This window comes from Diuraphis noxia, unplaced genomic scaffold, assembly GCF_037042655.1.
Source record: "Diuraphis noxia isolate RWA-SAM2 unplaced genomic scaffold, SU_Dnox_SAM2 contig0004, whole genome shotgun sequence".
NCBI classification, from domain to species: Eukaryota; Metazoa; Arthropoda; class Insecta; order Hemiptera; family Aphididae; genus Diuraphis; species Diuraphis noxia.
The window spans coordinates 14,323,595-14,335,669 of record NW_028301714.1 but is presented as its reverse complement, the minus strand read 5'-3'; the positions used below and the strand labels follow the sequence as shown (position 1 = coordinate 14,335,669).

Sequence of the window (12,075 nt, the reverse complement as noted above, 5' to 3'; positions counted from 1 at the left end):
ATTCGGGTATTATAATATTATTTAGGGCAGCGGTCGCTCGATCTTTTGAGAAATATTGGTCGATTGTATTAAAAATTAATTACACCAATATGGCAATATAGGTTGTTCAGGTGCGTAACCTTAAACACACTTTATATATACAAAGTAAATTAAGTGTTTATCAGCGAGAAATAACGATTTTCTGAAGTATACTATAATACAATAAATTACTATGCTGCATGTAATAATATAAACAACATTATACCCAAATAATTAGTGGTCGGTCACCTAATATTTAAAATAGCACATTTTTTGGACAAGGTCGGCGACCTCTGATCTAGGACATATCGTAGGTCGTTATTGATATTTTAATTATAAAATAAGTTATAATTTATATAAGCATATGGGTTATATGATATTTTAAATATTACAGTTTTAAAATAGTTACCTACTCGCTTTAAAATTAAAATATTTATAAATAACAATAGAAATACGGATGTCATCATTGATCATACTTTTATACCTTTGAAATTGGTTTTAGTTAAATTTAGCTTTATATTTAAATCAAATGATACAAAATAGATTAGGCTGTACACAAATTTGCAGTGTTGTATATGCGTTTTGTAAGTCGAAGTCAACACATTCGGGTGTAGCGTCCTCGTAGAATATCATATTTAGGTATTAGATACCATAATTAGTACTATTTCAATGTTTCAACATAGTCGAATTGTATTCGTGATTCGTATTACACAACTAAAAACTTTTAGGGATTTAAATTATTTCACCCTTTTCGAATATGATAAGTTGTCCGCAAAAATCATACTACATGGAAATGTTGGTATATAGGTTATATAATACGTTTTTGTATTACTTACATTACGAATACATAACGGATAATAATTCTTGTATGTCTGTGTCACTGTTAAGAAACGTTTAAACATCAACAGGAGCACATATATGTATTATGTATACCTATTTAGTTTAATACGAATTTCAATCCATAATGTAATATAATAATATATTTTAATATACGGGCCACGGGGTACGAGCGAGCAGATCATATCGTGTCGCTCGAGTCTTCCATCATTTCCATTGATGAGCAACACAATTTCCGAAACGTGGTTGACGTAGGTCACGGTCGCTTACGGCACCGTAACACATGCAAGGTTTATCGTAATAATAATATATACAGTCGATCGACACGCGATCTTATCTATTAATATTCGGATTTAAGCGTGTTATTTAATTTTTTATTTCAAGCGCCCCGTTACAATATTATAATAATATAATATGTGTATGATCGTAAAAAGTCGCATCACGCGTAGGCCGCAGACACACTTATTTTTTATTATTATTATTATTATTATAACTATCATAATATTCTTATACCTATTATACGTTTGACGCGCGACACGCTCATTAATCGCGCAACGAGCCTACCGAGGCGGCGATAATCTAATATAATACGAATCCGTGGTTGATTAAGACACAACAACGAAACCGGTCGGGACGGGAAAAAGTCTCACCGGCGAAAGGTATAATATATATATATATATATACATATGTATATCCATTTTATAATATAAAATTATACAAATAATTACAAAAAAATATCATAAGCATCATGTATGATGATGTGTATTATGATAGGTGCCTTATACTAACCATTATACAATTCCTTATATATTATTATACGTTACAAATATTGTGTGTAGGTACACTGTACAGTGTGCACGTAGGTAGCTACTTTGTACAATACTATAACAACCGCATCCGGGCAATCTGTAATCCTGCAGCACACTAATAGTTTTATACACAGGCACCCCAGCAAGATCAAAAAGACGAAACCGCGAAAGTAAAATTATAAGTTACATCATATATATTTTACTGTTGTAAGTTGGAGATTTTAATGTCTATCTGAATAAAAAAAATGTAATTGACTTATTATTCCTTGTGCTGACATATTATTAAAAATGTATAATTTTATTTTTAGTAAATAGAAAATTGCAAAAATAACTTGTTTTATTGATTTGACACATTTCAACTATAGAATGAATGTAACAAAAAAAAAGTTCCTTTCTGATTATGAATGATTTGTTACTTAATAGATAATACTTTATGCTATACGTAATTCATGTTGATAGATTTTCACATAAACAATTGTAAAGCATAATTATATGACCACGTGGAGTATACGACTGTCGTCTTTTACTAAAGACTCAACTGAACATTCATGATTAGTGATTACACATTTGCATAATATTTTGGTTAATGCTTTTTAATACGAATACAACTTACCGAAAGAACCAAACACAACATCCCAGAATTTCTATACCAATCATTAGGTCCAAACGTATCAGCCATCAAACAGACACTAAACTTCATAAAAGAAACTGAAATGGAAAATTTATTGCAAACAAATAGGTAGTATAAAATAATATGTAAAAACAAAACTACCTGTGTAAAAAATTATATAAAATCAATGTAAACAATGCCAGTCAATGGTCACCACTGCCGAGGCTATTATTCTAATAAAAAAAAAAACTTACCGAAGTTCAATCATTTTTTTTTTTACTATACCTAGATGATATATTATATTGCAATAAATGCAGTGTCATTTCCATTTTACATGTAAACAAAGATGAGATCGGTTCTAGTGAAAACGCCATACGCACGCCCTTAATATTTCTCACTGTCTGTATGTCATTCACAGTATTGACGTACCTATTTGCAAACAAACCATGTTCTGTCATAAATTAACTTATTGAAATTTACAGAAATATTCTTAGATGTATTGGACCATATGCCCCGTTGCTTCCTGATTAAAATCAAAATCGTCTAAGTATCGCGCTAGTAGTTGTATTATATTCATTATTCATTATTATTGGCGAATACATATAAATAGTAATTCCAATATTTTGCTAATTATCACAATAGCTAGAAGCAATAATATTTGAAGACCCTATTAAACATGACATACCTATTTTTATATAATTTCTAAGGGATCTGAATCATAAAAAACAGAAGTTTTATAACTTAATATACGTTATAAAACCGTGCACAAATATAGTTGGTAACAAGTGATAAAATAAAGTAATTAGACTTCTGTTATAATCTAATTTTTTTATTCTTAGCAACATCATATAATTTGTTCACAATATCCATAAAACTGATTATTATTCGTTCAGTAATTATGGCTATAAAATGTTAATAATTGTTTACTTTTTTCAATACAACTTATTACCTTTTCATCTGTTTGAATTAAAATACTATTATGATATTTACAAATTATTAAATTAAAATTTTTTTAAAACAATTTCATAACATGAAGAAATGTTAGGTGCATAATTGAGGTATTATCATGTTTTTTGTTTCATTAAAAAATATATTTTTAATCAAATGGTTTCTTCACCAAATTCTTTTTCCAGGTTATTTGTTTGAATATCCATTAGCGAAAAATAATTTCAAATTTTATTGGTAGTTGATTTTTTCTCATAGCACATCTTTTCATTGAAATCAGACAACCAGAAGATAAAAATTTTAAAATTTCTAAAACCTCATCATCACAATATCCAAGTCGTTGTATCTAAGTTCCACGTTGTTTTAAGAAATGTAACATTGAAAGTTCTATAATTCTATATATTTATTCAACTCTTTTGTCATGAAATTATATATATAATACATATATACATAGTTATTTAATATTTCTTGACTTTATTTGAAAAATTATAATCTGTACAGTATGTAAAATAAGTAATAATACAAAATTACAGACAAGTATATAAATACACGAGGAGGAAATCACACATTTTTTTGTGTCACCTCTTATGAAGTGGTATAAAAATAATTTTTTAAATAAATTAATAACTAAAATATAAATGTATCTTTTAATTTGGTGACCTAGTGCACTTGCCCTCTTTGCTTCCCTCTCTCCTTATCACGACCTTGTGAATAGTGAATACACGTGCGTATAGTATTGTTACATTATAGTGTACCGCGTGATTTATAATCCGATAGTCGTATATTATAAATATTGAAAATGTTTACAGATGAACAGGCGAGATTAACTAAAACCCCTTCACCCCCGTGTATATAATTTTTTGGAATATTTTTTTGACGTTGTAAATATAATTTTTTTATTTATCTTTTACAACTTCCGCAGCAGAAACCACTGATTACATTATTTTATTACTAATTTGTTTAAATGAGGATAGGCAATCAATTTTACAAAGTTAATAATTCCATAGTAAAGTTATGTTCAGGATTCGTTACAAGGGAAGAATCGAGATTTTTCTCACATGTCTAGATCGAGTTTGTCTCGAAGATAGTGGTTGCATTCGGTGTTATGGTGCGTTTTATTAAGAGCGAGATCCTAACACTGAATTGTCTATATGATTATAAGTAATAGTTAAGCAAGGACGTTATATAACATGGGTTGTCTACTGACCACAACGAGGCTTACGATCAGTACGTGAGTCTTAACACAAAGTTTAGAGTAAAATTGATTAATATAGGTAATATAAAAAGCACTTCTCAAAATAAAAATCTCATTTCTTGATGTAAACCTGAATAGTAATGGCGTGTGTACTGTGTAGTGTGTACTGCATGTGTATAGACGTATATAGTGAAAAAAAGTAAATGTTCTCTAATCTTTAAATAATACGTCTTCATTTTATCAATATATCTTAACAATATGGCTCGCTTCGAATTAGTGTTATAATTTATGGCTACCAAAATTAAGGTTAGTGGTCACCCCTGTTATATAACACGAATTATATATATTGACAAAAGACATTATTGCAATATCAAAGTATATGTTACTGCGTATTACAACTATAGTGTATAGGTACCTACTATAGTAGTATAACAGTGTAATACAATAATATAGTTAGTAGTCTTGCCTGAACGGTGGGTCCGACCGAACAACAGAATATATATATATTTATGATAAATAATGATAACTATTGCCACAATAGCAAGCGGGCGCGCGCACTGGTCACGCGAGGAGAGCGACACACGACGAACGAGACGGCGACGATAACGATAATAATTATGACAGAATCGTGTCGGCTCGAGCCTGTATAATATTTCATATGTGAGCGTGTGTGACGTGGCGGGCGGCACGCGGAGAATTTTTTCGCCATATGGCCAGGGAACCCGGGACGACGCAACAGTCTTGTTCTTTTCTTTTAAATTTTTTCGGTTTTTAATTTTGCGACTTTTTATTGTATTTTTTAAGTATTCTTTTTGCGTGGAGGCCAGTAAAGTTTCGCTTTCCCACCCCATCCGATGTTTCTACGAATCAACTACCGAATATCTATATAGTCTGTTCGCAGTCTCCTATAGCTGTATATAATGATCGTATTTCAGTATTTCACAATTAGCAAACAATCGTTTTCGATTTTCTCAACAAAGCTCTCCCGGCTGAGATAGTAATAATATATAGACGTACATGGAAAAACTCAACCACGTATTTAATATAATATTGCACGTAATGCGATGGTTAAGCACACACTTGAGTGTATGGCGTTCTATGTGTACTATTATATGTACACGTTTATACGTTTGAAATGTATTATCAAAACAGTTTAATTTCAAAATATATTCATATACATTATTATTACATATTGTATTCATGAAACGATTCTCCCAACACAATGTACGTCTGTCGTCTACTCATCGGTGTATGACCAGCTATGTCCAACATACTAAAGACATAAACACAACTAGAGTTGGGACATCAATGTAAAATCCGTAAAACAATGAAAATTAACATTTAAAATAATGCCAAAAATAGCTATCAGAAAGGCTGCAACTAGTTAAAACTAAACGACATTAATGACTGCAGGAAATACGATATTATTATATGTTCAAGCTGCAGCATTATCGTAACAAAATGTTTATGTAAATGTTGTAGATACCACTTTGTTTATACGACTTATTACAACACACAATTCACACAACTTAACATTTTTAGTTATAATATTATATTATGGTCCTTCACATACTTATGACTTATTCTAAGATTCAGAATTTGAGCGAATTGATATTAATATTATTTAACTTAACGAAAAATGGAGGGTGAGCATGCTTGGTGAATACCCTGTATATTTTGTGTTCGACATCGTCTATGTGGTTCACGATTTACATTTAAAATTCGTGGATCGTTGCTATTATAGTTACCTTGAAAATGTCAACATTGTCTTCGTTTACACTTTACACGCCGTACTAAGGTACTTCACCCACACACGCATCATCATGTTTTAATTTCATGTATTGTATAGCGGTAAGTATACAGTGGTCGTCTTGCCTCTATGTTTGCGGTTTCTGCGCATTCCGTCGCTTAAGTAACATCTTATTATGCGTTTACTATGTTTGCGACATATAACAACCATACACCTCGAATAGTGTTTTAAAGAAACCAATCTTAAAATAAATCCGTAAATAAAATATATAAAGAAGAAGAAAATAATAATAGGGAAAAACAATTTCAAATTGAAAGAATGGCAGATGTAATATATTATTATATACGGAGTGCTAGACGTAACTACTCGGAGACGGCGACAAAAAGAAATTAAATTTAAATTTTTCACTTATCCGTCAGGAAATTGCACGACAACTGTGTACGTGGTATAAATAATATGCAGGCACTGCAGAAACGATCAACTTCAAATGACTATTATTATTATCATTATTGTATTATTAAATTTACAAATTCTATATAAGAGAGAAGATAACAACAAACACGCGCCGCGGGATGGACAATGAATCAATAAAAATAATATGAGAAAATGAGATCCTCCTATTATATTATTAAGCATCACAAAATAATACGCACAATATTGCATCAATATCAGTTATTTATAACTATAAATTGCAATGTTGCGCTTTTCCATTCTTGCGGTTTCTTATGGCTTGATTGTTTGACTCGTTTGAGTAGGTACTATAATAGGTATATTATTGGCACCTAATACCTATTATCTACCTATATAATATAATAACTCACTTTGGGATGCAACGGTTAAATTCAGAACAATATTAACAATATTCAATACACACAAATAACCGAAATTCGTATCATGCATAAAGAAAACGATTGTCTACAATAATAAAGATGAGAATAAATTAACCGGCATGCAGATGCTTCAAAAACTGACTATCGAAAAACTTCTTTAATTTAAAATCAAGACAAAAATATTATATAATGTACACATATTATATTATTGTGAAATCGTTTTCAAATGTGACTGAGTTTAACGAGAATCTGTACGAAACCGCGCGTGTCTGCAAATTCAATCAAATATATTAACTTATGAATGTGTTATACTTGTGATTAACTTGAACCAAAAATTAAGATATGCGACAATTTAGGTCATTTGACATTTGAATATATCTTGAGACACCGTTTTATGATACCTAATATTATATTATGGTAGTGTGCAGTTCATCAAGGATATATAAATCAAACATACCTAGCTGTGGTTTTAGAAGAACATTTCATAATATATATTGTGCGGTTAGGTCTAGGAATCGTAATCAAGTGAACTAACAAGCAGACAATTTTGCATAATTCAATGCTTAAGTGGATTTATTTGTTTTATTAATATATATTATATAAACAGAAAAATAATTGTATGATACTTACCTATAATGTGACTGACCTTTTCATTAAATATTCAACTTTAGTATTTTTCACGTCGTTCACGACATCGTGTGAGGTGTGACTGAACTTCAATCCATAAAAAAGCATGTTAACGGTCAATAAATAGTATAAAATAAAACAATAAAAATCGTTTTTTTTTTTTTAATTTGGAATAATGTAAAAACTTTCAATTTAATCATTCTAATTTATATTTAAAAACGAACACAATGATAACTGTCTGAAGAATCTTAAATCGTTCGATTGATTGTGATTTTTAAGTATCCGGTGAATATTTACTTTGACTTTTAACAGTTATATAATATTAAAATAGCTTACCGCACGATTTAATTTATTTTTTATAAATCGCTGTTGGCACGTACAATTATTGTAATTTGAATGACATGCAATTTCACCGATTATTTACTAGATTTTTTAAAACTTTTGACCATAAATTATACTGTACGAGTTTAACGTTTTGAACGTTTGTTTTTTCTTTCTGATGGATTTTGTTTTATGAAATTTTATATAAGTAGTAGGTATATTAGTATATATATAATATTACTATATAACATATAGTTGGTATTTATGATGTCAACACTTTTTGTCAAACACACAATCGCCACTGTTATGTAACGAGCATGTTTGGTTTTACGGGGAATTCGCGGTTAGTGATTTTTAAAATTATTATTTTGATCGGAATTTTAGTGATTCCGACGACCACGATATCTGAGAGTCATCATCAGTCATGCACACTCAAATTATCATACGTCAGTGTTTTGCCATCATATTCCAGAAATATTTTTCACAAATATACTGCAATGTTATTATCATATTTTATCGGTACAGTACTGCTTGCAGCGGTTTACTGGCGTGTCCGAAACCACGGGGCGCAAATTACAGAGAAAAAATATTGATATAATAAAAATTTCATTATCTGGGACGTGACTTCAAAAAAAAAAACTTGTCGTCCGGCTCGCAAACCGCGATTGTTTACTCTTTCTATCATCGTCCTATAAGTTTACACTCTCGTACACAGACGCGTATTGTACGACTTATTGAGGTACACACCAAGCCGAGCCTTGGCAGATCATAGGTCTCGACACCGCGGGCTGGCCGAGAAGAAGGGTCATGCTCGGTTGCCGAGGTCGCACTGCATATCTACGGACGAAAGATCGGTTTAATAAGATGTTTTTTTGTTTTTTTTTCACAACTTTATATTGGCCAACCGCATTATGCAGTGCAGTACGCGCATATTATACTAAGCACTGCAGGTACAGCACTATCACTATTATACATCCTATACGGACCTTTTTTTAATTCCATATAATATATTATATATCTTTCTTATTCCGATATTTCTTTACGATATACCCACCGGGCTCGGGTACGATTTCTTGGCTGTTTCTGTACAATATAATACGTCCCAATCATACATAATATATTAATATATTATTATACAACGATCCGATATAGGAGGTCGCGGTCCGCAACATAAAAGATGATTTCTTCGCGATACGATGGATCGCGACGCGTACTGCAGCAGTAAAGTATATAAATGTAAGTAGGTAGGTTTTGGCTACATAGTAATATATATATATATATGCGTGTGTAGGTGTTTCCGTAATATATCTATACGGTAATATTATAACATTATACCTTATACTGCAGTACATACATGATTAACACAATTATATAATTTGACCCGAGATCTTGGCACGCCATTAAAAAATATACTCGAATTTTGATTTTAATTTTTTAAAACAATTTAGCCGCAGCTGCAGATTTGCGTGTTATGACAATTATTATCCTGTCGAGAACTGAACAAAAACACATCAGACTAGTGTATAATAATAACATTAATAACCATAAAAATGACGACGAGTCTCACCGAATTATTTTCAGTATACCTTTATATTTTATACAGACTATATATAACGCGACTGATGTGAATCGTTCGAAAGACCTATACGATAGTCGTATACAGTGTATATACATTTAATAATAACAGGCGGACGTCATCGTTATATTTATACATTAATTTTTTAATGAGGAAAAAAACGTTAATTATGTTGTAACTTTGTATACATAGGTACCTGCTTATTATTATTTTTATTTCTTAAAATACATCAGTCAAACGAATTCGATAGATTCGTTCCCCGCAAGACGCATAACATATATACACATATTGCGTATCTATATATATATATATTGTACAACTGCCCAATATATAATATTATTGTGTTCGAACATCACGTTTTTCATTAATTTAATAACGCGTCTTATTAAATTGTATATTTTTTTTTTATTTTTTTTAGCCGCGCTGTGGAACTGCAATTGCTGGTGGAATGCCGCCAATATTTACACTTTCGCCGTGCAACCCGGAGTAAGTATACAATACATTATTAATATTATATGATATCCCATATTATGTGTATGATGCATATGTGATGATTATTGATTTGTGGTGTATGACGGAACGTTTAAATTGTTTTTCAAATCAATATATTCGATAATAGATCGTGGGGCGAAACAATCGCGTGCGACTATATATATAATATGCAAATACACCCCGCCTGAGTGTGTAATAAGATTGTATACCCGAAATCTGAATAATTACATATCATTGTACATATAGGTAGGTAGGTAGGTTATCTATTTAGGTAGTGATTATTTTTCGCCCGACGCCCAAACAGCAGTTCTATATAGGCATCTATTCCAGCATGTGTGATTGTTTTGACTAAAATTACATAACTCGGACACGCTCGAAGAACCGTGCAGGTATTATAGTATAGTATAAGTTAGGTGTACCAGGAGGTACCAGCTATTATACCCATAAGTCATAACACTCATAACACATATAATAAAATTATTATATTATGTGCTCACATAACGAACGCGTAAAAAATATCGAGGTGATTGTTGCCGGTGTTTAAGACGACGAATATGTACACTATATATACAACGAACGTCAGTAATTATGTGTTCATAATTTATTATAATAATATATACTGGGTGTTTCTTTTAACTGTATAAGCACTCATTTCCTCGAAAAGTATTCAAGTTTTTTTGAATATTATTATTTTATTGAAATAAGTCCAGTTTCAAAATATTTTTCTGAAAATTTCGTAACCATTAGTTGAGTAGGTACTCAAGTAGTAGATCAACATTTTTCGAACTACTATAATGGAATTGGGAATAATCCAGTACTTACAATACAGCACCTAAGTATTTTATAGTATAGCACAGTATATTCGGAGCAGTCAGTATATAGAATAGAACAATATAGTGCAAAGTACAATTCCATAAATACCTACACAGGCCACTTGACTTCGCTCATCTAAACTCTTAGATAATAACAAAAATAATGCAAAAAAATATTCTAAAAAAACTCATATTTATTATTTTGAGATTCAAGTGTTAACTTTTTAAATACTCATCCTGTATATTATTGTTCATAATATGCGTACCTATGAGTTATAAATGCAAAAAATAAAAGTATGGAAACTACGACTATATAGGTAAAAAGGTACTATACGCACACACTACACGGGACAATAATAATATGCGTACCTATACTACTGATGTTGATGTAACTAATTAGATCGAAAATTAATTATCAATTGCAAATCTAATTTTTAAACGCACTTTAGCCGAAACGGTCTGGTTGTTTTCCACGTTTTAATTTTGAAATAATCTCATAAACATTTAAAATAGATAAATGTGTATATATTATATGACTAATAGGATTAACTAGACCTCGTGGAGAAAGTATCTGAAAATTAGTATTACTGTGTGTGTGTTTAAAAAAAAAAAAAATTACAATATGAGATATCCTTGGCAATAGCGAATGACTTTTAAATTATAATGCTGATGTATTCATTACAAATTCAGTTCGCTTAGTATATTGATTTGCAGTATACGTACATTTATATGATAAGTTCACGATAAAAATAACTATAATATTATAGATACGTATAGGACTCGGTTTCATAACTGATTATAATATGATGTGTGTAGTTATTTGTATTTGTATACACTTCGTTACCTATATTTTCGCCTATTAAATACCAGTGTATTTGTTTTGAATATTTTGTTCACATCCAAGCGTCACCATGACGTATATAGGTTCCTACTATGAAAACAATTTATTGAATATTAATTATATTATTTCATATAGGTGCCGATTGGTTCGATTATTAATAAATAATAATTGTGGTCACTTGAAAGATAAGTGAACAAGAAGTAAATAATTAATGAAACATTTACTGTGTAATACTATTTAATAATACCTTCATATATAATATTATACCTATGTTTTTACTGAAAATAATATAATGTAATATTGTATATAAAATATAATAATTGCATTATATAATTTAAAAATACATTCATTATCATCATAATTTGTATTCTTGTAAATAAACTAATCTACTGAGCTTCATTTCACTGTCATA

At 30.3% G+C, this 12,075-nt stretch overlaps 1 protein-coding gene across 1 annotated transcript in view; it reads left to right on the top strand.

Annotated features, from left to right (window-relative positions):
* LOC107173625 (uncharacterized) overlaps positions 1–12,075 on the top strand; it is a 55,453-nt gene that overhangs the window by 29,849 nt on the left and 13,529 nt on the right. The window contains exon 3 of the mRNA XM_089227094.1: positions 9,937–10,004. Coding sequence (XP_089083220.1) covers positions 9,937–10,004 — 68 coding nt within the window. The remainder of the gene's footprint in view (positions 1–9,936; positions 10,005–12,075) is intronic.